The following is a 27,318-nucleotide window of genomic DNA, read 5'->3' as shown; positions in this document are numbered from 1 at the left end:
TTACCTAATATAAATAAATTATTATTGCACCATTTCGTTAAATACCACAATATGTATACTTATTTACATGTTATTTCTCTTTCGTCATACCTTATACAATGTACTTTACCTACTATCTTTGGAATTTGGAATGAATTTAATGCTTCTGTCATAAAAACTATCACATTCATTCGTTGCTAAGATAAGCTATACTTAAAAGGCCTTAACTATTTTAATCTTTTTAAAAGTGCCTATCATTATGATCTACTAATTATGAGCATTAAGCGTTAAGTATACCCTGTTATTTCTGCTTAACCAGCAAATAGTCTGAATCTCATTTTAAAAATTGTTTCGGGTTTCGTGTCGTTATGATACGTGTAACACCAGAATTTTAGAATTTCGAACTCATGAGTTCGCCGTTCTAAAATCTGTAGAAAACGACGAAAAAATACGGCTAGTTATTTTAAATTTAGTGGTAATGACCACAATATAGTGGAGATATTATTGAACAAAATTCGCGAAATCGAATGGTCGACATTCAAATCGGCTCCCAGAACGGAAATCGAATACTCTTATCTATTAGGCACAGAATTGGCCTCAAGAGCTAACCGCGCACCATATTGCCAAGGCGCTACATGTGGTCCAAAGCTAGGTCCTGTGATGAGCGTACGCGCATAGCACTAGTGCGCCGACGCCGCTGTATCAAGGGAACCACGAACAGCATCAAACCGCTAATCGACACGAAGGCCCCGGCTCCGATGAACGTGGGCGTATACGAGCCCGTGGCTTGAATGAGCCATCCTGAAATACGTAAAAATATGATGCGATTAATAAAAAAATAGACCTCTTAAACTACCTAACTCGTCTGTGACTATTCGTAGTTGAGATAATAGACCGTGGGTCAGGCGAATATTTTAACAATCGTTGCGTCACGTAATGAATTAATCCTCATGTAGATCATCTGGCGATTTGTTGGTGAGTTGAGGAAGGAATAGTAGCACCGAAACACGTAAAAATCTAAATTCAATCTTCGCCTGCCATATCATACTTTGGTGCATCGGATGATAGTTCAAAAGCTGTTATAACAGCTACGATGACACAATAAGATAGATAAGATAAAGTAAATAGGTATGTCATTGACTTAGACTCATTTTCAGTAATGTTCCGTAACACATTCTGCCCAAATAATTATTTTAAGCTGTTTTTCAACAATCACATCATACTTTATTAAAGATTCACCTGCAAGAGGAGCGCCGAATAGTGACGCGATGCCTTGGAAAAACAGCAACAGCCCAAAGGCATTAGTGAGTTTCTCCATCCCAAAAAGGTCGACCAGAACCACCGACGTTAGTCCCACGTATGCCCCGGACGTGAAACCGTATGTCGCCGCATACATGGCCAGACCCCAGAATTCTGTGCACGCGGCTGCGAAAGCCATACCTGCAGTAACATAAATAAAAAAGATTTTCACAACAACAGCCAGAGTTTTGACGAAGCTTGTGGCCTTGTGGCAAATTAAAGGCCAGTTGCATCAATCGCATTTGACAGACACATCATCGTCACACAGCAGACGTCTATAGAACTTCCCATACAATAAAATTTAACGAACGCTTTAACGGTGACAGGCGGGTTGATGCAACCGGCCCTTTTGCGGCAATCCATACTAATATTATAAATGGGAAAGTGTGTGTGTCTGTTTGTTTGTCCGTCTTTCACGGCAAAACGGAGCGACGAATTGACGTGATTATTTAAATGGAGATAGTTGAAGGGATGGAGAGTGACATAGGCTACTTTTTGTCTCTTTCTAACGCGAGCGAAGCCGCTGTCAAAAGCTAGTTATTCATAAATGTATACTACTCGTTTAAAAAAATATGAATTAATATGTTTTAGACTACCACGTTAGATTACCAGCCTAGGGTAAGGATCATTGTATTTTTCCTGCTAATTTTTGTTAAACAAATGATTATTCATAACTAATACCTCGTCACGAAAATCACGTCCTAAGATATGGTTGGTTCAAGGCTGTTCAAATTCAAGATCAAGAAGAAGTCTAGAGATAAGAATTTTATTAGTTTGTCGATGCTGTTTATGTTAGCTAATACTTACTGATGCCAGCTGTCGCCAGGCACACGTTGTAGACCACCAGCCTGTTCACCCAAGGTTTGTCGCTGACGAAGCCCAGAACTATTCTCCCGATTAAAGTAGTCGCTCCCATTATAGAAATTAATCGTTCCGGATTTTCAACGCCCAACTTGGAGCTCATGATAACAGTATAAACATAAGGTATATAAAACCCTATATTTGTCAAAATATTTGATACAGAGAATAATACAAATATGGGATCCACCAATAAAGTTACATCGAGCATTTTCGATAACGGTGATTCGGTTTCCTCGTCTTTGGTCATAATCTGAATTCTTTCTGGAGATGAAGCCCTGCATTTCGTGAGGCTCGCCATACTTCCTTGGTATAATACATCTGGTCTGTGCATGATGCCGCTGCCATGTCTAGAATGAGGCTGCTGCTTAGACTCGTGAGATTTGTTCAGGGCGGGCTGTGAGAGAGTCATTCTAGCCACATCGCCCTCTTCTTTATGGCCGTTTGCTCGATCCATGTGCTCGGTACTTTGCGACTTTTTCAGAGCCGATTTCTTTTGTTTTGTAAGCATCGGTTCGCTGGCCGGTGATCTGGGCACCTCAGGTACTGGTAGAAACAGAAAACCTAATGGGATGCAGTTTAATATAAGGGCGCCTATAATAACCAAGGCCCCACGCCAGCCGTAGCTGGAGATTAGGCCCTTTGTTAAATGCGGAAAAATAAACGTTCCAAGTCCTGAACCACATACTGCAATGCCTGAAATAGAAGGAAACAAATAAAGATTACACTAGAGTAATTATACTCTATTATTAATCAAAATCAGGCAAGATAGATAACAAAGTATTCTCAACTGTCTGTTATGGGCTCAGGTCCGAGCAAAATTGATGAACAAGTTCACCTGTAGCAAGACTCCTATACCGCTCGAACCATACGGTGACGCTGACTATGGCGGGCAGGTAGATGAGGCCGCAGCCGAAGCCGGCGCCCACGCCGATGGTGAGGATGAGCATCAGCACGTTGTTGGCGAAGGCCGACGCGATGATGCAGGCGGCCGCCAGCACACCTCCCAATATCGTCACCAGGCGACAGCCCCAACGGTTCACCATCGAACCCGTTAAAGGACCTGAAAGTTTTTAAACACAATTACTCCTTTTCATAAAAAAATAAGTCTAGCTCAGACTTATTTTTTATTCCAGACCCTTTAGCACAACTTGCCTTCTCGGGCGCGAGTCCATAAATCAAGCGTGACTTCAAGTATGGACTCGCGAGCGACAAGGCAAGTTGTGCTAGAGGAGATAAATACACAATCTTGTATTGAAGCGCTGGTGGACTAGCGGTAAGAGCGTGCGACTTTCGATCCGGAGGTTGCGGGTTCCAACCCGGCTCGTACCAACGAGTTTTTCTGAACTTATGTGCGAAATGTCATTTGATATTTGCCAGTCGCTTTTCGGTGAAGGAAAACATCGTGAGGAAACCGGACTAATTCCAATAAGGCCTAGTTACCCTTCGGGTTGGAAGGTCAGATAGCAGTCGCTTTCGTAAAAACTAGTGCCTACGCCAAATCTTGGGATTAGTTGTCAATGGACCCCAGGCTGAGCCCACCATGAGCCGTGGCAAATTCCAGGATAACGCAAGGAGGATGATGATACACAATCTTGTATTGGAAGCTTAAAAGCTTAGTTGTCTTTCTGGGTTTCGTTGAAATACCTACTTATTGTTCACTATTTCATCCTAAACTTCATTGGATCAGAATCTTTCTGAGATTAACTTTCTAGGTTGAAGACTAACTGTTCCATGTAGGTTGATAGTCTCGTAATCTAACGATCGAACTTCATTAGTTATCGTTCTGATTCGACTATCTTTTTGTTTTTTTCCACCTGTACCATAAGTAATAATTAGTTAATACTGTTAATACGAGTACTAACCTGAACTGAGTGTGATCGCACAAAGTATTGAGACGATCCACGCAGTCTTGCTTTCACCCTCTTGGAAGTAGACCAGGAACTCATAATATAAAACACCGAACGAATAGGTCAGCCCGTCAACTGGAAAATAATTTAACATAGTTTTGGAGATTTCATCTTTGCTCCAGATCATATCTGTGTTGTTACTAATCCCTCTTTTCTTGATATAAAATGAAATTTTTTTACAGATTTATTTGAAGTACTTCGGTAGCTAATTATAATGAGTCTATTTATTCTATTGTAACATGTGGTACTTTCACCGGGCAGGAAGTTACTTAACTGTTGTTTTTTTTTAATTGTATCAACAGGACATAATATAATTGTAGTTACTGATGTGCCGACGGAAAGTTTCCAAAATTCTGAAATTTTTACATAGGAAAACTTCGGAAACTTTCCATACTTGGTATGGACAATTGTAATGATGGAAACTTTCCATTTCATAAATTTAAATTCCTTTTATTTTTCGTGAAAGTTTCGTGAATTTATCAAGAAATTTAAGATTTTTTTGGAAAGCTTCCGCAACTTGCACGTTACTAATTGTAGCAATATGACGTTTGTGATAATAGACAAACCCCAAATCTAAAGTACTCACTGACTATATGTATCATGAAGGAGGCGAAGACCACGACCCAGCCCCACCCGCCATCTGGTGGCGGCGGCGGGCTCTCCGAGCTCTTCCTTGAAGACACCGGCGCGTGCGCACCGTTCCCGTTTGCACTCTCCACTTCGTGAGGCATCGCGATACAAGTACCTACACTTATTAGGTACCTCTATCTTCTTCTATCTAAGTGATATAATGTATTATCTCACGTTGTGTATAGGTTAGAATTTTTGAAAGCAGCAGAAAGAAAGTCAGGTCTGACTTGGTTGAAATATTAAAACGTTTACTTAATAAAGATGCGGACAATAGTTAACACCAAATAAGGACTGGAGATTTATAAAGTAATTAATGCGGCCAGCCTTCTGGGCACCTTACCCAACGAGCAAGACCTGGGCCAAATATTTTATTTATAAGTTTTATTGTAAGTTTTAATGTAAGTGTTTATTGTATTATTAAATAAATAAGCGTAAAGTCATCTTTGGCGTCCTAATCTCCGACACATGTAGCGTGTTGTAAGTAAATTCGGTTTCATCTGTGTAACAATTTTAGAGCACCCAATATAATTATAATTACTTCTTATTTCTTAAAAAATGCGTTATGTTTCATCACTTGATTCTGTTTAGGTAAATTTCAGTCGTCAGTTAAACCACGGGATATATCGCCGAGAAAAGCCATGCCAAGTGGAAAAATTTGCCCAACCAATCTATGGTCTATAGAAGGCATAAATAAAATTTCAACACTGCATCTGACTCGATCGAAAATATTTATGTCAGCGGCTGACAGTCAGCCAATAGTTAATAAAACTTATTTCAAAAACAGCGTTTTTACCACTCACGCGTGATTTCAGTGACTGTCACAAAATAAGTAATTATTATGCAGTTTTTCACACTTCACCAACCACTCAGATCATGGATACTTGCTCGTTCTGAGAGCCGTGATAGCGCACTATTTTGGTATAATCATCGCAACCTGACACCTTATCTTAAGATGGTATCAGTATAAGAGCATGTAGAGATACTAATCACTGTTTGACAAATATCTGTCCTATTTTATTGACTTGAGAACTATTTCTTATTATTTATTCAATTTTCAATCTTTGGAAAAATTCGTGAGATGGAAAAATGTCATGTGATGTTGACCTTCAGGTTTTTTGCCTAAGTAGGTATTACCAAAGAGGATCGAGTATTATAGAGAGTTACTGTCGAAGTAAAATGTGTACAGTGCATAGACTGCCATCTCTTGACACAGGCTTAAAACTTTTGAACCTCTGTTTTGACAATTTGACCCATATTCTTAGCTTGATATGTGTTAAAATGTCAAATATTAATATTAGCGCCATCTACTTGAGCGTACCCCAAAGGTGTAATGCCATCTAGCCCACCGTACCTTTTTTTGTATGGTACTGAGGTACGTTTTTAGGGTTCCGTAGTCAACTAGGAACCCTTATAGTTTCGCCATGTCTGTCTGTCTGTCCGTCCGTCCGTCCGTCCGTCCGCGGATAATCTCAGTGACCGTTAGCACTAGAAAGCTGAAATTTGGTAACAATATGTATATCAATCACGCCAACAAAGTGCAAAAATAAAAAATGGAAAAAAATGTTTTATTAGGATACCCCCCCTACATGTAAAGTGGGGGCTGATATTTTTTTTCATTCCAACCCCAGCGTGTGGTATATTTTTGGATAGGTATTTAAAAATGAATAAGGGTTTACTAAGATCGTTTTTTGATAATATTAATATTTTCGGAAATAATAGCTCCTAAAGGAAAAAAAAGTGCGTCCCCTCACCCCTCTAACTTTTGAATTATATGTTTAAAAAATATGAAAAAAATCACAAAAGTAGAACTTTATATAGACTTTCTAGGAAAATTGTTTTCAACTTGATAGGTTTAGTAGTTTTTGAGAAAAATACGGAAAATTACGGAACCCTACACTGAGCGTGGCCCGACTCGCTCTTGGCCGGTTTTTTTTTTTCTTAGACTTTATCTGTCTATACAGAGTTATATATGTCTTTGGTATTACTTATATTTTCGCCTTGTGTTTATGAGTCAGACATACACGAGTGCCCGTAAGATATGAAATTTAAGTGAGTGCATTCATTCATTGAATTTATATCTTTCTTTCCTGGAGAGGTTGTGGGTATTTAAGATTAGTACATTATTTATATTTATTTTCACAATTTAACTAGCAATATCTTTGGCAAATTAAAGTGTTCTTAATATATTATTTGGGCCTGGAAACTCTTGCATACCTAAAACATAAACTTGTAAATTAACTACTTAAGTTAAGTTGATGGAACTCGACTGCCACTGGCTTGTCGACCCTAACACAGCCGAGAAATTAAACTATAATTATACTCTTATCTAAACTTGAACATTAAAATAAAACAGTTCCAAATACAGTGCCTAATAATACTTTTTTTTTGGAAGTACGTTGCCGGCATTTAATTTATTTATTTATTTAGTTACAAGAACGGTTTACCAATTACACTTGTACATACATTAACTTCGTTAAAACATATAACACATGTAAACATAAAAACATCAAACATAACGTAACATAAGTTATACAGTTAACACACATACTTCACGGTGTCTCATAATAAGTAAGGCATTTATTTGGATGTCAGTTTAGACCAGCTGTCGTTGAAGATATCCACATGTGGATCGGATCGCAAGAGCCCGTTCAGCGAGATGAGCATGTCGCATAGTGGGTAGTGACGGCGGGCAGCTGTCGCTCGTGGGCCCGACCCGTCTGACATCTGCAAGACGGGCGTCGGCGTGACTTGTTCGCAGGGACAATGATGCAGTTAAGGGCGTTGTGCAGTTCCGTGCTGTTGATCTTGTTTCGGAGGACCTTGCACGCTGTTATCAACCGCTCATTGCTGCTGCGAACTTCAAGAGAGTTGAACCCTAGGACACCAAGTAAGAACTTTGTCGGGTACATGTTTTATCCACTTTATAAGACTTAAGTGGCGCCCTGAAAATTAATAAGTACCTAAAACATCAGGACAAGACACAGTGTGCAATCTGACCAAAATGAGTAGAAATTTAAAAGTGGCAACATCTTAGTGTCGTCCCGTTTTCTCACACATATCAATTTGAAAGGGACACACTACAACGTTTCTCAGACTGTAAACTCGGTCATCGTCGATTGGCGACGAACTTCACAACACGCTACATAATATTCGCTACACAACACGCCATTCATAAATCATTTCTCATTTAAATGACGTATAGTCATAAACGCCGTTCGTGAAGTCGTAGCATTACGTCGTTTTCCACAGACTTTCGAACGGCGAATTCATGCGTTCGAGATTCATAAATCGGTCCCAAGGCCCAAACCGTGCCGCCAGCGTTTGACCCGACAATAATGCGTATGTGTGTAACGCTGAGTTTAGACCAGCAAGTTATTGTTGCAAGTTTTGAGACACAACTAATAGGTAAGAGTGAGTGGCAAATATCTGCATCACTTTCTTGCATATGCCTCTGTCTCAAAACTTGCAGCAATAACTTGCTATCACCATAACATTGAGAACAGACCTATACGAATACGCTGGGATCCATAGCGCAGGCTTCGTCATCTTACAGAATGTTCATCCACCTTAGATTTAGACAAAACATGTACTTACAATCATGATAATGTATCTTCTAGTTCTTAGTTTAGCAACTACTTATTCAAATATTACTACTTTAGGTAGCCTACCAAAAATGTAATGGCAAAACTACATACCTTCTACAAGGGTATTGTTCAATATCAGTTTCATTAGAAAATAATTGAAATAAACATAAGTACAGGTTACAGAAGACTTTCGCTTTGTTCGTTTTATTTTGGTCGAAGTATAATATCATATTTTTATAGCTTCGGGTGCGCCCCTGTTGAAGTTACAGATATCATTTATTCATCCCGAAGGCCGCCGGAAAGTATAGGTACTTAATACACATAAAGTGTAGATACGAATCATTTAAATCAGGAATAATTAAAAGACGATATTAATGAGGTACATGTTTTATGTACGTTTTTATCACCTACTTGATACATATATACAGTACTTTCTGAAAGCTTCTTTAATTTTCTTGTTCAGCCAAGGCACGAAGTAATAAACATTCGTGTATATGCCTGGCTTGTCCATTCGGGCGCATCCTTCGCCGTGCGATACTAGTCCCACCACCTGCCTGAAATACAGGAACAAAAACTAATTTAGAAATGTGCAAAAATAGTCCCCAATATATACTCGTATGCATTTTGATATTATATTCAATAAAATTCCTAATACAATCAAATTAGAACTTGGAAATGTATTATTTAATAAATGCTATTACTCGGTTAAGGATTTCCTTAATGACAAAAGTTTCGATAGCATACTATAATTTTATAACTATTTATTAAAATATATTAAATTAATTATATTTATTAAATGACATCAAGTTTAGGTTTTAGTTTAGTTTTAGTTTTAAGTTACTGATGCATGCCCTTTCTGGGTGTCATGGCTTTACTTGTATCATATTATGTAACATCTTAATTTTGTTGTACATGACTACAACTACAATGAATAAATGAAATGAAATAAAACTAAGAATCATTTCAATATAAGTTGATAGCGATTTTGATATCTAGCCCCGCTTGTGCAAGGGTTAAGTAAATTTCATAGATCTTTAATAACATCATGAAAAATTCTAATCTCTCGGAAGAAATACCTTCACCAGAATTCGAAACTCGGGCAGCCAAAAGAGCCTACTTGGGAAGACCGAATGGACGCCATCCTGCTGGTTACCCAAAATATCGTTGGGCGGATAGAGTGGAGGTTGACCTCCGTGAGCTCGGCGTCGGCGAAAGCTGGCGCGATACCGCTCTAGACCGAGCAAAGTGGCGTGTTCTTGTGTTGGAGGCCAAAACTGATTTTGGATTATCGCGCCAACCAAGTAAGTAAGTAAGAATTCGAACCCAAAACCATCGGCTTCATCAGATTGAATGTTTTCTCACCTATTCCATACAATGGGTCCACCCGAGTCGCCCTGGCAGGTGTCGCGCTTGCCGTCGCCGTACAGACAGAACATGTCCTCCGTCAGCCGAGAGCCGCGGTGCTTCCGTCGACACTTATCCAGTGACACGAAGCGGAGTTGAGTCTCCATCAACCCTGATTTTGACATCGACCCGGCGTACTGAAAAACCAGGTGGAGTCTGTTCGGAAAGCGAAGAGTCATGGAATGTATTTGAACCCATATTCCACGACTCTTCTCTTTCCGAACAGGGTGGCTAGCCGAATGGCACAATCGCTCACGAAACGCTCACGAAACGAAGCGCTAGTAGATATGTATCTCTATCGCGCTTGCGTATTGGCGCGACAGAGCCAGCGGCGTATCGCTTTCGTTTGGCGTCGGAGAAATGCCATTCGGCTACGGGGCCTGACTCTATAAATTTTTCATTGAGTTGTCATGTACAGCGCCATACGTGTTAAATTAAATGGATTACCATTATCTTGCATAATTTTCTTTGTCATATTTTACCTTCGCATAACAACGCTTGGCAGAATCCTCTTTTCGCAGAATGACTTTTTGCATACTGTCTTTTTGCAGAATTATTTAAAGCAGAGTAATACAATGGCATAATGGTAAATAGTATAATAGTCGTATAATCGATTAATTGTTTTGTCGAAAATTGTGTCGCATTCTATTGACTTGGCATTCTGTCATTTCGCACAATTGTCTTAGACAGAATAATACATTGGCATAATGTTGATGCGCAGAATAATGCCACTTATGTTTTATTTATTTTTTACATTAAAAAAGGAGTTTCTGGTTTACTCACTGTCAACCTAACACGCTCCTCCTCGCTTCGCTCGTCGTCGCACCTAAACCGACTCTGTGACATATAAGATTTCTGTGTCGTGTGAGTATTTTGTCTGGATAGGGATTCTAATCTAATCTACATTTCTGGCAACATATCAAAATAAATTCAAGGGATCGTCTATTCGGTGCAAAATAAAATTACAGTCAGCAACATGAGATATTATGCGACATAAAATGCTGCAAAAGTAAAGTCGACGATATTAACAGTATGCTATTACTAATTCGGTGAAATGTAATGTATACTATATACAATTCTGCTATATTAAAATCGACAAAATTAGTATTCTGCTATCCAGAATTCTGCCAAATAAATGATATGCGATATGGCAGTTATGCTATTTGTACAATTATGCAAAAGTATCATTCGGGTAAAAATGATTCTGCGAAAGCTGCTATGCCAAATGTATATCGGACAATCGATATTCTGCAAGTAAAGGGAACCCAAATTAAATAATGCTGCCGTGACCAATCTGAATTGGCACTGTTGATGTTATATCCTGTTTTGCAAAATGCGGACTTGTTGCTGTTTTCTTTCGGCACTACGATAATTAATCACGTACATAATTATGTACACCCAAATGCACAAAACATGAGAATGCAACTCCATTTGAATGGAAAGGTGAAAAGAGCTCACTGCCGACTCTTTAAGACTGTATAGAATTATAAATGAAACATTGATATTGTACTTACCGCTGTGAATCCCCAACCTGTTGCCCTAAAATTCTTTTGTCTCTCATTCATCCACTTGTTTGATTGCACGACGAGGGCCTCTGTGTTTTCTTATTGAATTTTATTCTCCGTATTGTAAATATCAATGCAATGTCGCAAGCGAAAGGAGCTACTTTATTGTAATCTTCATGTTGTACAATATACCATATTTTATATGAATCTGCATTCATGTCATATATGTACCTAGCACCTGTAAGCATCTATTTAAAGAAATATTATACATGCCTGATGTCTATGTTACCTTTGTCTAATCCCTAGCAATGGTCTCATTATTAGGAATTACTTGTATAAACATAAATCTATTATGTAAACAACATTGCTAAATTTAAAGGCAGGAAATGGTAGGCATGTTGAAGAAGTTGATTATAGGTGCTCATGTTTATCATGATATATAAATACATATTTAGATTATTTTATTAAAATATCTAAAGATCATATTTATAATTCTCACCAAAACGCACATGGATATCCTTTACATTTTTATTGTTGTGGAAGCAGTGAGCAGCTGTCAAGACGGCCCAGCTGGACAGCACAGTCCCTCCACAGAGGGCTCCGTAGTTAAACACCTGCACGGCGAACGGAAACTTCTCTATTGGAACTGAGAAACCACCAACTATTCTACCCTCAAAATTGTAATCCATCTTTGTCCCGTGCATAATATAATATCTTATAAATATCAACAAATTCACGAAAAGGTAAAAACGGTATACGCGCGTCTTCCGTTTCATTACCATTTCATTTTACATGTTGTGCTATTCAGGCGGAGAATGAAGGCAATGAAATTAAAAACGTAATTAATCCAGAAGTTCATTAACTTTAATAGCATGGTACAGAACGATTTAATACGATTTCAGTATGCGCAGAGGAAACGTTAAAACGTGAGAGTTAAACATTAAATGAATGGTCCTCACGCAAAAAACATATACGTATTAACTTAGATAGATTACCAAAGAACTATAACTATAATAAATTATATAGTCGAAACATGTACCTACAATACACATAATCCTTTCTAGTAAATTGATATGATCACTATGATCAGTAGAAAAGTACTTAGGTACTTACTAACTCTATTAGTTCTGGATCTGGAATAACTTCAGAGAGAGAATGACACAGATGTTATTGAAACTTTATTTGTACTACGTGTTAATAAATAAATAAATATAAATAATAAATAAATATTATAGGATATTCTTACACAGATTGATATTCTTACATAGACATAGAATATAGACAACGATATATATGTATTTAATATATAAATACTTAATGTGTAGGTACGTACTTTTCAATATACATCTAACTACGTAATTAAGTAGAATATTTACGTTTTCCTTGCGACCACGCTGTTTTATACAGATGTTTTTTTAGGGTTCCGTAGCCAAAATGGCAAAAACGGAACCCTTATAGTTTCGTCATGTCCGTCTGTCCGTCTGTCCGTCTGTCCGTCTGTCACAGCCGATTTACTCGGAAACTATAAGTACTACAGTGATGAAATTTGATGGGAATATGTGTTGTATGAACCGCTACAAAATTATGACACTAAATAGTAAAAAAAAAGAATTGGGGGTGGGGCCCCCATACATGTAACTGAGGATGAAAATTTTTTTTTCGATGTACATACCCGTGTGGGGTATCAATGGAAAGGTCTTTTAAAATGATATAAAGTTTTCTAAAAAACATTTTTCTTAAAGTGAACGGTTTTTGAGATATCAGCTCTCAAAGTCGTAAAAAGTATGTCCCCCCCCCTCTATTTTTATAACTACGGGGTATAAAATTCTAAAAAAAATAGAGGTGATGCATGCTAATTAACTCTTTCAACGATTTTTGGTTTGATCAAAGTATCTCTTATAGTTTTTGAGATAGGTTGATTTAACTGTAATTTTGGTTAAGTTATTGGTTTATTATATTTGCTGCTACGGAACCCTTTGTGCGCGAGCCCGACTCGCACTTGGCCGGTTTTTTTTTAAAGATAAATAAAGGAAATTAATATTTCTAGGTTACTATTTAAATCTATTTTATATTACACGGCCTCCTTCGGAAATCCATGTCTGCAAAAATTCCGTCAGCAAGCGCCTTCTTGCAAAATTCATTTTGGAATTCAAACATTCTCCTTTTCACCCAGTCCCTGAGGTACCAAACGTTGGAATAGACGCTGGGCTTGTCTTTTCGAGCGCAGCCATCACCGTGCGATACAATTCCTACTATCATCCTACAAAAAGAATATCTCTTAAAATTTTATAATGTAGTTCTTTAAAAGCCCAACTCGACTAAAGCAAAAAAATGCTACCTATTTTTTAAGAATTATCTACCTATTCAACAACCACCATCTGTGTATTTTTTTTTCTAATATGATTTCAAAGATTTAATATATTTACTATAAAAATCTTACCCATTCCATTCCACTCCGCCGCCTGAGTCTCCTTTGCACGTGTCATACTTTCCGTTTCCATACAAACAGAACATATCCTCGGTCATATTCAGGTTGTGTTGCCGGATGCATTTGTCCAGTGGCACGTATTCTAGACTGGTCGACATTAGGCCGTGGCTGGACAGCGGGCCGTTGTACTGCAAAATGTTATAGAGGGATTTGGGGTATAGACATTTGAGGAAAACGATCTACAACCCCAATGCAACATGCATCGGGTTGGGGTTAATTGATTCTTACTCACTTTGACCCAGCCCCATCCCGTAGCTGAAAAATTTGTTGCACCCTGCACCATCCATATGTCTGAGTTCGCAAGAACGGCCTTTTTTGTCTTTTTGGAGAATTTGATGGGTTGTTTCACAAATATCACTGCGATGTCGCACGAAAACGGCACGGCCTTGCTGTAATCCTCGTGTGCGACGAAGTACCACACATCATACACGTCAGCATTGGCGTCGTAAGTATATCTGGCTCCTGAAATAATACAGACAGTAGTAGCATACAGTATAGCTACTTCCGCTCCCCGCTGAAAGTTCCGCCCACCCCCTCTCGGTTACCTCACAGTTACCGTCTGTCAAAAACGCGAACTGTCGACCTGTCATATCTCACTCATACAAGCATGGTAAGCGTTCACCTACACAAGCTTAGAATGTGTGCTAAATAGAAACGCGCTCTTTCATATATTTGATCGCCTGCAGTGTCCGAGATATGGTAGTAGCCAGAGTTCAACGCTTTTTATTGATAGAGAATTCGAAGATTTGTCATTTATTTGTAAGTAAGCCGAGAAAACACGTATTTGGAAAATTCTCATTAAAATATCATACCTACGTGTATTTCCATATCATCTGGATCTTGTTGCAATTCGAAGCAATGTGCCGCAGTCAGGATCGCCCAGCTCGATAAGATGCTTCCAGCACATAGCGACCCGCCGTTCAGCAACTGCGCCATATGAGGGAACTTCTCTATAGCCACTGGCTTACCCCCCACAATTTTACCCTCAATTGACGACAATACATGCTTGTATCCATGTTTGTGTTTACGACATAATGTTTGTGTAAATATTATTAAAAATAAAACGAAAAAACACGCGTAACGGGATTGGTGTAACATGTTCCAATATTGTTTTCCGAAATGGATTATAAAATTAAAATTTCGGTTCAGTGGTGTTCTAATTAACTTAATTTACTGTGGATATCGATATCGTGAATTTATGACTAGGTACTTTGGTGAAATTGTGATTGCATGCTCGAATTAAAACAATTGACGTTGACTGGCTGTAATTAGCTGACGTATGCATGCATATCACTATACAGTACAGTCACATCTCGACACTGGCGATCAACGCTCACGAAAGAAACGCGTTCCTAGATATCATTCTAAGTTCGTGCGTAGGTGAACGCGTACTATGCTTGTATGGTAAAATATGACAGGTCGATGGGTCGCGTTTTTGTTTGGCGTAACGGAGTAACCGAGAATGCTTTCAGCGGGGAGTGGAAGTGGCCATACTGTACGATAGTACTCTTTATTATACTGTGGTACAGTACACAGTGACACACCAATAAATAGGTATAGGTGAAAAACTTAAGAAAGTCACCTGTTGTATGTGTGAGTGACGTGTTCGAATAGGCGTTTGTTTTGTTTGTGTTACTAATTTTAAATATGTGTTCTCTATTCAAACACGTCACTCACACATACAACAGGTGACTTTCTTAAGTTTTTTTATTATTAGAAAAAAAAATAGGTATATAACACGAACCTAATTAATGGAATTAGGAATGTGTGTGCGAATAACAAATCATTTATATCAGACAACCTGAGACCATATGCACAGTACACAACTAAATAGGTACATAGTTACACATTTATATTCATAATTACAATTAAAGTTAGGTATATCAATTAAGTTTAAAGCTATATTCATACTCTATGAGATGCGTGGATATCCTACTCTCTATACATACATACATACAATCACGCCTGTATCCCATGAAGGGGTAGGCAGAGCACATGAAACTACTCAAGTTTCAGTGCCACTCTTGGAAAATAAGGGGTTGAAAGAAAATGAAACTGTGACATTGCAGTGACAGGTTGCCAGCCCTACTCTCTATGTCGCCATAATATTGAATTATATTGATACAAAATTAGCAAAGCCCCAAACGCCATCACGTTATCTTGTTTTGATCCCTACCTCTACCACATCCAACCATCCATACTAATATTATAAATGGGAAATTGTCGTGTGTGTCTGTTTGTTTGTCCGTCCTTCAAGGCAAAACGGAGCGATGAATTGTCGTGATTTTAAGTGGAGATAGTTGTAGGGATAGAGAGTGACATAGGCTACTTTTTGTCTCTTTCAAACGCGAGCGAAGCCGCGGGCAAAAGCTAGTAATATATAATGCCACTACCAGCTTAAAATACTAGCTATACATGTGTCATAATAATATTAATTTAACTGTTATATTAAAGACATATAGTTGGAAATTTCATAGATAGCTATAGCTAGCGGCAATAGCTACAGAAAGTAAGTCACGCAAACTTTAGCGAAAAACTACACATAGGCATCAGTTTCAAAGTCGTGGTAGCCCGCAGCTACTTTACAGAGAAAGAAAACTTTAAAAATCTGTAAAAATGACTTTTTATTAAAAGCGTAGACCTAGTTAACCAAATGTCTGAAATCGACAATAGTGGCGAATCAGTTCTTCTGTGGTGTTCTTTATCCAGCCAATGTAGTAGTAGACGTTGGAATAAACGCCGGGGAACTTCAAGCAACCTTTTCCGTGCGACACGATGCCAACGATCATGCTGGAAATACAAATAAATATCGCGCACTTAGACAGTTTTCACATTATCCGATTCGATATCGGATGTCGGAATTATTTCAATAGAAATAATTCAAGATGGCGCCTGTAATGTATGGGATATCGGTCCGACATCCGATATCGGATCGGATAATGTGATAACGCACTTAGACTGCAGTAGAACTTTGTTCTTTGTAGTAAATAGGTCTCCCAGGCTTCAAGAAACCCGATGTTTTACTGCTAAAAGTGGTACCATTGCCAGGATGGGGAGTCTCACAATTGTGACCAGCTGTGACAAGGAAGGAGGGAGGGGCAAAAAATTATCAAATTGTATGACGTAAGTAATTTATGAATGACCCGAAGGTCGTTACAAATTGATAGAAAAATATAACTAATTCTTACTTATTCCACAAGATGCCTCCACCCGAGTCTCCTTTACACGTGTCACTAGTGCCGTTCCCATACAAGCAGAACATGTCACGACTGAACGTCACTCCTTTGAAGTCTTTCAAGCAATCCTTGCGTGGAATGAGAATTAATTTGGCTTCCATTAGACCTCTTGAAGATAGATCACCATTTTCCTGAATAAATAAAAATATCCTGGTGAAAATAAATACTCCTTATTATTATGAAATAGTTTGTTTATTAATGAAATAATTTATGGTGTTATGACATGCTGTCAATGTGTCAGTTTATGTTTAGCTTGCGAAATAAAGCTTTTTGTTTCGGTCTGAGATGGCGTATCAATTAATTACTCATCTATATAGTACAAATATAACTAACAGGATCAATTCATTATTCGATAAAGTCTGAATGTGTTTACTTGTGTGCATGCATTCCGAAATTAAAATATGAATTCAAGCCGACCTAAGAAACAGGTAAGTGCCTATTAACAATGAAATCATGTAAGTAATAAGCAGGACAATATATTATGAATAATGATATAATTGATTGGTGTAAGTATATAAATACCGAAGTCTGCCCCCAGCCAGTCGCCGTGAACAGGCTTCCATATTCTTTCATCCAGCGATCAGTATTGACCAGCTTCGCTGGCTGCACGTCGACACCGTAAACGAACGAGTCTTCTATGAAAATGAGGGCTATGTCGTCAGAGAATATCGCTGTCGTGTTGTAGTCCGGGTGAATCCTGAAGTCCCAAACATTGTGTTGTTGTCTGTGGTGATCCATGATGTGGTGCGACGCTGAAAACGATAAGTGCTTAGATGTTTGAATAGTGGGTGAGCTCTTTTGTTCTACCATTATAATTGACGGCTAGGAGCGTCGGCTTAAGTATCAGTGTTAACATGAGTAAGTTCAAGCTATTATTTTCATTCCTCAGATGATGTTCATGACCGCAGAGAATGTTGTGATTCCACCGCTAAAGCTCATGGCAGCCAATCATAGAGTACTTATATTTAGGATTAGGTACCTGCAAGCACTGACATGTCTCCGATGTTCTTGTTAAAATCAAAGCAGTGTCCTGCCGTCAACACTGTCTTCTTAGTCAAAATGCTGGCTGCGCACAAGCCTCCGCTGTTCAAGAACTGAACATTCCAAGGGAACTGTTCCAAACGCGCAGGTTTGCCACCGGCTATTAATAATGACGCTTTTAATAAATCGACATTGTTTTCACCTAAATCTTTTATATGACAGACCGCTGCACTAATTCTGGAATAAACTATAATCTTGTACAAAAAATCATAAGATCTATATAGCATCTTAAATGCGTCTGAACACCAGCGTTCTAGTTCGATAAATGGAGATTTTAATAGTCGAGATAAATCGGCTAAATTAATACTACAATCATTTTCTCATTATTCAACAGCATACACACGATAGCGATGTACTTATCAAGTAACACTAAAAATCAAAAAATAACTAAAGTAACATCCCCTAAAATAGTATTTTGATAAATGATTATGTAGCTGACTGTAAAAACTCAAAATACGTGTTAACGAAATGAAAAATGTTATACGTACGTGAATATACCCATATTCGAAACCTGCTAAATCGTACAGAAGCTTTAACTACCTTATCGTTTATCTACCAATATCCAAAATGCGGATTACCTTCAAATTACAGTGTAAATGTTACTGCTGTCCCGTTTGTCTTATACGACTTGTGAAGGGGAAATGAGACGGATGATTTTATTATGAAACCGTGAGTGCGAATGGAGCAAGCCGCCCGCCCTCGCTCAGTCGACCACCGCCGGCCGCCGACAGCGCCGCGCGTGGCATCCCCGCGCACTAAACATAACCTACAACCAACTTACCTTCCAGCAAATAATCCCTTTATCTCTCCACCCCTTTTATATACCCACACCAAGCAACACCAGAATATGTAATGAAATAAGAATAATGTAAACGGGCGCTTCGTTTTAAAATCATTTGCATTTTGGACGAGTCAGGTTGCGAGCCAAATCAAAACAAATGTGTATATCGATTCAGTGATTACAGCTGTTAAAAAGTGAGAGTAACAAGATCGTTAAATGCTCCGTAACCTTAAACCTGAATAAAATGTAAGTATATTTTTATTATATTTGCTTTGGTTAGTTGTTTTAGTTTAGTAGATTGTAACTTCTTAAAGTAGGTAGCTAATGTACAGAAAGATATTTACAGTACATTATAAAATTTAAAAATGCCTATGTTTGTTTTCCTAGCATAACGATTCACAATCACAATGCAGTATTTAATGGATGACCTTATAATAGGTTCATATAGGCTTCATAACCTATAAACTTAAAACTTTCTGGCAATTATTTATTGTCTAAATAATTTCTTAGGTACCTAATCAATTTCGTACAAGATGCTGTTTTGCTCACGAATTTATTTTATTGTTGTATCCTGACAAGACTAATAACAAAGGAAAATAAACCTTCAAATGTCGCCAATTCCGTACAATTCTTGCCGCTTTATTTTCACACTCACGTCCGCGTTCGCGTGGTTGTGCGTTTATTTTCATATAATGCGATTTAAGTCTCAGACCAACGCTCTTAAGACGGTATAGAAAGGTATATACTTGCGTGAGATTTTGTAGTTTCCATTGCGGTGGCTCGCACTGCAGACTGCAGCACGTGACGCAGCTATAACGGTCCTCACACGTGCCCATTGTGTCTTTCTTGTTAGAATCGGTACTGGTGGATACTTTCCGAACATTCTGTAAACATAATAGTCACAGCCATTAATGTTAAGTAAAGGTGAAGGTTTAGGCCCTAATTACTAAGAGAAATAGTTTCTAAACACATGCTTAGATCAGCGTTAAAAGATCTACTTATTGCAATGGTTAATGCTGCCTTTGATGATATCTATCTAAACAAATGTATAATTGTAGTACCTAGGTACAAGCTTAATTCATGTAAAACCTACAGATGTAGTACAAAATGTTTTTCCATCGTAGTTTCACGAACGTGTCATGCTATTCAGCAATCTCACTACAAGAACTACTGACGTTGACTGAAGTAGCATGACAAATACGAACGTTTGCACTTCATTTCATTCTATATATATTCCATTTATTTTCTTCGTTTGTTGAAATGTAAAAAAAAAATCACTCAAATAATACAATTTCAAAATCATAATATACCTCATTTTGCCAAACCTTTTCGGTCTTTTCATAATGCGGAAAAAAAAACAACATAAAACCTAACCCACGCACGGAAATATCAACCGCATGGTCCGCATGTTACCTTTCCACCCCATCGACCTTGCTTCCGCCGGCTGCCCAAATTAATGGCTGTTCGGTAGAAATGTTGCAATATATCTAACTAGGTATCGAACCCAACTAATAATGTCATGTGCCTAAAAACAAATTGGACATATTATGTACATTTTATGTATGTTCTGATAACCTGGTCGAGCGATAAATGATAAAACATCGTCGTCCCTATCGCACTAATTTCTAACTATCTTACAATATTTGTTACTTCTACAGTTTTCACGTAGAACCTTAAATTATAACTAAACCTTACTGCCGTGACCCAGCGACCAATAACCGACATGTTTCTCTGTCCAAACATACATAGGTACACCCAGACAGTACACACCCACGAGTGTATTGTCTGGGTGACTGCTCATAATTTATCATAAAGAATATTGCACGACTAATAGCAGCAACGTTGAAATAAATTAAATTACTGGAACAACTCCCGGTGAGATTTGATATTTAATAAATGAAAATGAAATATTTATTTTTCAAGTAGGCATATTACAATGCGCATATGAACGTCAAATAAAGCTACATATAATACATCTGCGCCATAAGCCCGTATTGTTTTATTTCAGTATAAACTATGTTAATTATTATGCATATTAATTAGTCACAATTTCGTTTTCATTCAACCCCTTATTTGCCAAGAGTGGGACTGAAATGTGAGTAGTTTCATGTGCTCTGTCTACCCCTTTATGGGATACAGGCGTGATTGTATGTATTAATTAGTATTTTTGATCATCATATGATGATGCTGGACATGTACGTTTAATTTTAACTTCATTATTCCACTCTTGAAAAATAAGGAAAGTAACGAGACAAATGCCGAATATAGTAGTAAGTAGGAGCGAACCTATGTAAACTTATGGGTAATTTAGGTCGAAATAATTAATATATTTTATTTTATTTTTATTTTATTTATTTTAGGGATAACAAACAACTATACAATATATAATTACATGTATAAGTACAATCAAAATTAACTTAATGCATAGCCAACGACATTATCCACGAATTACTACATCAGAAACTATGGTTGGCTTAATAGATAGGAGACAGTTAAGTATTTGATACATTATTAAAACAACAATATATAATTATATATCCCCCCCAAATCCCAAATCAATTGTTTAATTTTATTTTTAATTTTGTTCTATTTATTTTCTCTCTTTTTTGTTAAATCTAAGTTTCGTGACGCATTGGTTTTACTGTAATGTCATGTAAACATGTTTTTACTAATAAATAAATAAATAAATAAATATCCTAACATGAGAAGAAAGAGGACGAAAGAAAAAAAAATGCAACGTAGAATAGGAATGTGTGTGCTGGAGAGAGAGAAAAAAAAACGTGTTATATACATAAATTGTACCCCTAAAAAAGAACTACTTTATTATTCTGTGTTAGTTAACCATGAATATAACAAGAAGCAGTGAAGTGAAGATCTTACTTTAACTAAATTACAAGTGCGTTTTCACATTAGCCGATCCAATATCGGATGTCGGACCGATATTCCATAAGTAAATTACAGGCGCCATCTTGGATTTTTTCCATCGAAATCCTTCCGACATCCGATATCGGATCGGATAATGTGAAAACGGACTTAGTCATACCAGTTTTTTAAATTCTTACTGAAATAGGTAGGTACATAAATAATGGCCAAATAATAAAGCTTTGAACAAACATAAAAAAGACAAGATTTATAAACGTGTTCTAATATTTGACTTTGACACTCGGGCCGTGGATATTGAGCCATCAAATGAGTCGAGTTCAGTGGTCGCCACGGAGTGAGAGCGCGACCAATCAGCCGGCTGTAATCGCGTTCCGCGCTCGCTGCCTCCGCCAGGGGTGTCGGAGCCTAAAGAAAATACCGTATTAGAAGGAATTATTGTATCTATACCTACATAATATTAGAACAGATGTAGTGCGAAAAGCTTCTTATGATTATGCACAATCGTGTCATGCTATTTCAGTCAGCGTCAATACAGAATTGACAGTGTCCGTAGAATGACAAATACAAACGTTTCCGGAAAAATACGAAGAAAACCTTTCCACACTACATTTGTTTAACACTACCGTCAAACACATGAGTCGTATAAGTATGTAGTATGTAGTACCTTTGCTTATTTCTGTGCCATATTCGCTCATTTGAATATTTTTATATAGGTCAAAATAATTATAATATGCATATTCTTACTAGAATAACTTTCGTACGTAAAGTATTTAAAAAGTGGCTTTATTTATAATATTTTAACTTCACTCAAAAAAGATCGTCCTAATGAACCGGATTAGTTTCTCTCTCCGTCCACATTTTCCTGAAAACAGGCGGCATTACAACCTCATTCACCTTGAACTCTCCCGGCCACGGATATAAGATACTTCTATTTTTACGTATCGTGCAACATGCAAAACATACTCGTATTTTTTTAATCCATTTATTTATATGAGTACATTTACAACAAATATTAATTCAATAATTCAATAATTCCTTTCATTGATCGAAAATTTACTACATATTATATTTATAGGTGCAATTTCTGTAAAAACTCAATTTCACCGCTTGCATCTACTTAAAGTTAGAAAACCATATCCGTGTAGTTGGTCTGGGGAGGAAACGGAAGGACATCCCCTGTGAACCATTAAAACTAAAAGCGAGGGTTACTTCCCTATATCAGTCTTTGTGTGAACAGGATGTCTCGGTGTAGTAGGTACTTAGGTCTTTTAATCTTTTGTTATACCACGTTCATTAATTCAAATTTGTGCAATTAATTACTCTTTACAGTCATTTAGAAACAAATAGTAAACAAATACATTGTAGGGCTTAGATTAATAAGTCTATGATAACTATGGAAACGGATTAAATCGCGTATAATGAATTTAAAATACATCCCGACGTTTCGAACTCTTTACAGCGTTCGTGGTCAACGGGTGACTGAGGAAAAATTAAAACGTGCAAAAGCTACCCACATACAAGAAATACTAACGAACCATGACCACAAATAATATAGATTTCTAAGGCAGGTTCACACACTATTAATAAAGCTAGTTATAAAATATTCAAAAAAATTATCATTACTATGTTAAAAAAATAATTAACCAATTAATCTACACAAAAATTGACCAAGAACAAACTGCAAATGTCCAACACCATACAACACAAATGCCTCACAGCCTTCGTCGTGCTTGTTCCATTATCAGATGTACTACTGAATCCCAAGCCGGTGGTAAAGTAAAGCCATCCTCTCTATTAAAGTTTGGATATTTTTTGATCTCAATGGCCTCTCGCAACATTCTGGGTATATATCGCTTCTCCTTAGCAAGAACCAGAGGCTTGTCAAACTTTATAGCATGATTGACTTTATTCATGACATGTTCAGAGACTGCAGACCTTTGCCGACTTGACATCCGCTATGTGTTCCTTCACCCGTGTGGAAATGCTTCGTTCGTAGTTTTATTTCATGAGTAACTATCGCGGTAACCGAAGACAATATTAAGTATATGATAAGTTAAATATACTCGTATGTATACTCATCTCTTTAAATAGGTACCGAACTTCAGTGAATCAATACAATACATGTTACATCATTATTGCAGATTAAAATTAACACGTAAAATGCTTTATTATGACCTACTCTTAGATGTAAATAAGTATGTATATTTATTTCATGTTAGTTTAAGTTTAAGAAAAAGTTGTATTTTGATTGTTCTATTCTATGTACATAGATACATTTGATTGTGCCACTTATAAAGAGTAACAGTAATATAATAGTCATAATCCCTTGCACCGAGCACTGCTGACCCCTATTAGCATAGAATGTGGACCATCCGCGGGCCTGCATACGTAAATAATCGCACTATCCGCGCCCGCCGTCGAGGCCGGCTAAATATAATGGCTAATAACTATGTCTGATATAAACATTGACGAGGAAGTGGCTTCCTTCATTTGGGCAGACCAGCACGTTGGTGACTGGCCTCGTGCTCTCTTGCCTACGCCGTTGCCAACAATGACCAGCTCTTCCAGGCTGCCGTCCCCTCTACGCATTATATATATCCAAATTATGATAGTATGCGTTGTAGACAAATGGTGGATAAACGGGTTTTTAGATCTAGTTGGGAGAGGATAGACTCGATTAATTGGAGAAAAATGAAACTGTACGCTATACTGTACAGCTAACTGTCTTAAATTTGACTATAAATAATATATTATGTATATATTATCGGGTGGGACCAATTTAATAGGGGAAACAAACTGTATGCTATATACGTAAATATACGAACTGTACCTAAGAGTTCTTTAGAGAGAGAGATTTGATTAAAATTTGTGGAACTGCTTATAAATAACATACGAGGGTCATGCCAAAAGAAATTAGATACTCAAGATTTACATACTTTATTCTTTATTACAGCTATCTATTTTTTCGAAGTATTCACCGTGAACACGTATACACTTTTCCATCCGTCTAAACCACTTAGAAAATACCGATGACCACTCTTCTTTAGACACCTCAGAAATTTCGTAATTATACGCAGCCAGGGCATCTTCTTTGTTCTCAAATCGCTTTCCTTTTAATTTTTCTTTAATTTTAGGAAAAAGGTAAAAATCACAGGGGGCTAGGTCAGAGGAATATGGGGGGTGGGGCAGAATAGTCACGTTTTTTGAGCTGAAATAGTCAAGTGTTCTAGCGGAAGTGTGCGGGGCAGCGTTGTCGTGGTGCCAGAGCAGGTGCCGGGTTCCTGAATTCGGCCGCTTGTCACACCAAGTTGACAGTACTCTTGGGGCACAAACTGTCACATACCATTCTGAATTAACTGTCTTTTGATCTTCTAGCACTATTTTAGCAATATGTCCCGTCTTGCAGAAAAATGAGGCAACCATTTGTTTTTGTGTGCTTCGGGTTCGGCGACATTTTGTTGGCGTCGGCTCATCTTCAAAACACCATACTGTGGACTGTCGCTTTGTTTCGGGATCGTAGTTATATAGCCATGTTTCGTCACCTGTAAGTATATCATATACGTTTTTTTTCTCGCCTGCGTGGAATTTATCTATCATAAATTTGCACCAATCCACGCGACGGCCTTTCTGTAAATCGGTGAGCTTGTGCGGCACCCATCTTGAACAACGCTTATGAAGAGACAGATTACTATGAATTATAGTTTGCAATGCTGCTGATCCAATGCCCAGTTCACGCTCGAGCTCTACATATGTAATTCGTCGGTTCGCACGAATATTTTTTTCCACAGCCTGTACATTTTCTTCAGTGACTGCGGTTGGCGGCCATCTGGTCTTCGCCTCATCTTCAAAGCTCTCCCATCCTCTTTTAAATTTAGAAAACTAATTAAAAACAGTTGCACGTGAACACGCAAACTCTCCAAAAGTCGAAACTAAAAGTTCAAAACACTCATGAGGTTTTAAACCTTTTTTAAAGTCATAACATATCATAACACGAAAATCACGTCGAGTAAGCTCCATTGTTGCAGAAAATTCCCGCCAAAATTATTTAGAAAAAAAATAATTAAAAAAAGAATCCTAAGAATTTCCAAGTGTTCCATTTTTAAATTTATAAGCAAAAAACCTACCTTTAAAATGGTGTATAACTGGCCAGTATCGATCAAATGACCATGGAGTATCTAACTTCTTTTGGCATGACCCTCGTATGCTTTAATTTTAGAACATTATTGCGGATTTCGTTATATTTAGAACGTGATATTTAACTTGTTTTTCTTTCCTATTGAAAGATTAGATGTTGACAAATCTATGAGTATTTCAGAATTCTCTGACTACATCAATTATTCAAGTTGATAATAATAATACAGGCAAGGTAAAAAGTTTTGGCTTAAATAGTTTTATTTCATTTTATTGTATTTTAAGGCAACCTTTCTACTAAATTACGAAATGCGACATGACATGAGATATTGGAAGAAGAAATCTACGAACTCGCGTTCGCCAATAAAGGAAGGAGGGAAGCGCTTCGAGTGGGTTTAGTTTCAATAGAGCCGGTAACAAAGTTTTCTGCTTATTAGATTACAAGCTTACAGCCTTTTGTCTCGAGCTTTGTGTTCCCATTGCTTATAGAGCTTAGGCGAATCAATATTAACATGTATTAAGAAGGTGATATTCGATTGGCAACGGCAAGTCAAGCCCAATTCAAAAGCCATGTACAGTGGGCCAAGAAAGTGGTCTACCAGTTTTGACAAAATGTTTCTGTGAGCTCTAACGATTGCTAAGGTTGACTTGACATTGACACATTGCATGACGTAAATATCATATACAGTGCGTAAACGTAATAAAGGCGATTTCGTTTGAAACCAGGCATATAATTCATTATTGTTATCATTAATTAAGAGGTGTTTTTGCGTTACTCTTAATTTTCAGCCCATAATTAATTTTTGAAAAATTTCCCAGCAGCAATGTACTGTAAACGTGGTTGCGATAACAATCAATGACAACTGTCAACGAGCGTTTAACGCGAGTGTGTTTGCATTACGTTGCGGGCCGAATTAATTTGTATGGATAAAAAAATATTTCAATTTTAAGTAAAAGTTATCTAATTCCATTTTTTACGTCCTATACTCACCACCGTTAAGAGGTTCGCCCGTATTAGGTTTACACCCTGTATAGAGAGAGCAATTGTCACTGACATAATATTATAGCAATCGGAAATCGTCCTTGTTTTTTCATGATGTTCAAACGAACCTCAACCGTAGGGTGGTAAACTACATTTTTGGTCGACTGTACATATACCTAAATATCAATTTTATTCGAGGTTTAAAAACTCTTTATTTACGTGAACATATTTACATAATTATATAAGAAACTAAGACTAAATTTAAAAGCTAGCTAATGTCTAAAATAGGCCCTTGCGGCATTGTACCAAGGCCCAAGGATACAATTCAAGGTTTTGCATACCACTTACATTTTTAATTTGTAATTTTTTATGATACGTTTATACAAGTCATGAGTTAATTTAAGAGATTTATATTAGTAGGAGATGTATTGAGGGTTATATCACTCCTTACATTTCATTAGAAATTTAATAAAACAGTAAAAGTATTACAAAAATATTGCCTTTTTTATGTCCTGTGTAAAGTTCCGAAGAGCCCGAGATTTTGAGATTAAATAATATTGACTTCTGTAAAAAAAGCCGTTCTCGAAATATTTGCTCGCCTACGACC

The 27,318-nt window shown here is 37.4% G+C and overlaps 4 protein-coding genes across 5 annotated transcripts in view; 1 reads left to right on the top strand and 3 right to left on the bottom strand.

The window, feature by feature from the left end:
- Positions 1-7: 7 nt before the first annotated feature.
- LOC125227517 (monocarboxylate transporter 12-like) lies at positions 8-5,570 on the bottom strand. The gene is made up of 7 exons (XM_048131852.1): positions 5,470-5,570; positions 4,633-4,824; positions 4,002-4,121; positions 2,975-3,199; positions 2,086-2,832; positions 1,219-1,419; positions 8-780 (listed from the first exon to the last, which is right to left on the bottom strand). The coding sequence occupies exons 2-7, from the start codon at positions 4,775-4,777 to the stop codon at positions 611-613; spliced, it is 1,608 nt and encodes a 535-aa protein (XP_047987809.1). The 5' UTR covers positions 4,778-4,824; positions 5,470-5,570; the 3' UTR covers positions 8-610.
- Positions 5,571-8,637: 3,067 nt separating this feature from the next.
- LOC125227037 (trypsin delta-like) lies at positions 8,638-14,800 on the bottom strand. The gene is made up of 7 exons (XM_048131229.1): positions 14,470-14,800; positions 13,890-14,119; positions 13,610-13,785; positions 13,239-13,429; positions 11,679-11,815; positions 9,623-9,801; positions 8,638-8,814 (listed from the first exon to the last, which is right to left on the bottom strand). Exons 1-7 carry the CDS (start codon positions 14,753-14,755, stop codon positions 8,664-8,666), a joined length of 1,350 nt encoding a protein of 449 aa, XP_047987186.1. The 5' UTR covers positions 14,756-14,800; the 3' UTR covers positions 8,638-8,663.
- A 1,471-nt stretch (positions 14,801-16,271) lies between these two features.
- LOC125227430 (trypsin-1-like) lies at positions 16,272-19,382 on the bottom strand. Of its 2 annotated transcripts, XM_048131745.1 has the most exons (5): positions 18,513-18,539; positions 17,873-18,111; positions 17,416-17,645; positions 16,846-17,024; positions 16,272-16,447 (listed from the first exon to the last, which is right to left on the bottom strand). In XM_048131745.1, exons 2-5 carry the CDS (start codon positions 17,886-17,888, stop codon positions 16,303-16,305), a joined length of 570 nt encoding a protein of 189 aa, XP_047987702.1. In that variant the 5' UTR covers positions 17,889-18,111; positions 18,513-18,539; the 3' UTR covers positions 16,272-16,302. The 2 variants fall into 2 exon arrangements, with proteins under 2 accessions (XP_047987702.1, XP_047987704.1); XM_048131747.1 differs by lacking the exons at positions 17,873-18,111; positions 18,513-18,539 and adding an exon at positions 19,318-19,382.
- Positions 18,751-27,318, top strand: part of LOC125227424 (monocarboxylate transporter 12-like) — a 67,781-nt gene continuing 59,213 nt past the window's right edge. Inside the window, exon 1 of the mRNA XM_048131739.1 lies at positions 18,751-18,961. The gene's annotated coding sequence lies outside the window, so the exon portion shown is untranslated. The remainder of the gene's footprint in view (positions 18,962-27,318) is intronic.

This window comes from Leguminivora glycinivorella, chromosome 6 (assembly GCF_023078275.1).
Source record: "Leguminivora glycinivorella isolate SPB_JAAS2020 chromosome 6, LegGlyc_1.1, whole genome shotgun sequence".
Taxonomy (NCBI): domain Eukaryota; kingdom Metazoa; phylum Arthropoda; class Insecta; order Lepidoptera; family Tortricidae; genus Leguminivora; species Leguminivora glycinivorella.
The sequence above is the reverse complement of the archived record's forward strand: the minus strand, read 5'-3'. Positions and strand labels throughout refer to the sequence as shown.

Bases quoted from the DNA above. Each gene is read 5' to 3' on its own strand.
- LOC125227430 (XM_048131745.1), bottom strand. The intron at 17,025-17,415 runs GTATTTATATAC...TTATTTATTCAG, and splicing joins CTGGCTGGGGGCAGACTTCG to GAAAATGGTGATCTATCTTC. The intron at 16,448-16,845 runs GTAAGAATTAGT...TTGTATTTCCAG, and splicing joins GGAGGCATCTTGTGGAATAA to CATGATCGTTGGCATCGTGT.
- LOC125227037 (XM_048131229.1), bottom strand. From the start codon at position 14,755: ATGTTACACCAATCCCGTTACGCGTGTTTTTTCGTTTTATTTTTAATA. The intron at 11,816-13,238 runs TAAAATAGATTT...GTGGTTTCTCAG, and splicing joins CCGAAGGAGGCCGTGTAATA to TTCCAATAGAGAAGTTTCCG. The intron at 8,815-9,622 runs GTGAGAAAACAT...CCTGTATTTCAG, and splicing joins GGACCCATTGTATGGAATAG to GCAGGTGGTGGGACTAGTAT.
- LOC125227517 (XM_048131852.1), bottom strand. From the start codon at position 4,777: ATGCCTCACGAAGTGGAGAGTGCAAACGGGAACGGTGCGCACGCGCCG. The intron at 3,200-4,001 runs GTTAGTACTCGT...AAAAACTTTCAG, and splicing joins TGCGATCACACTCAGTTCAG to GTCCTTTAACGGGTTCGATG. The intron at 1,420-2,085 runs GTAAGTATTAGC...ATGTTACTGCAG, and splicing joins CCTGGCGACAGCTGGCATCA to GTATGGCTTTCGCAGCCGCG.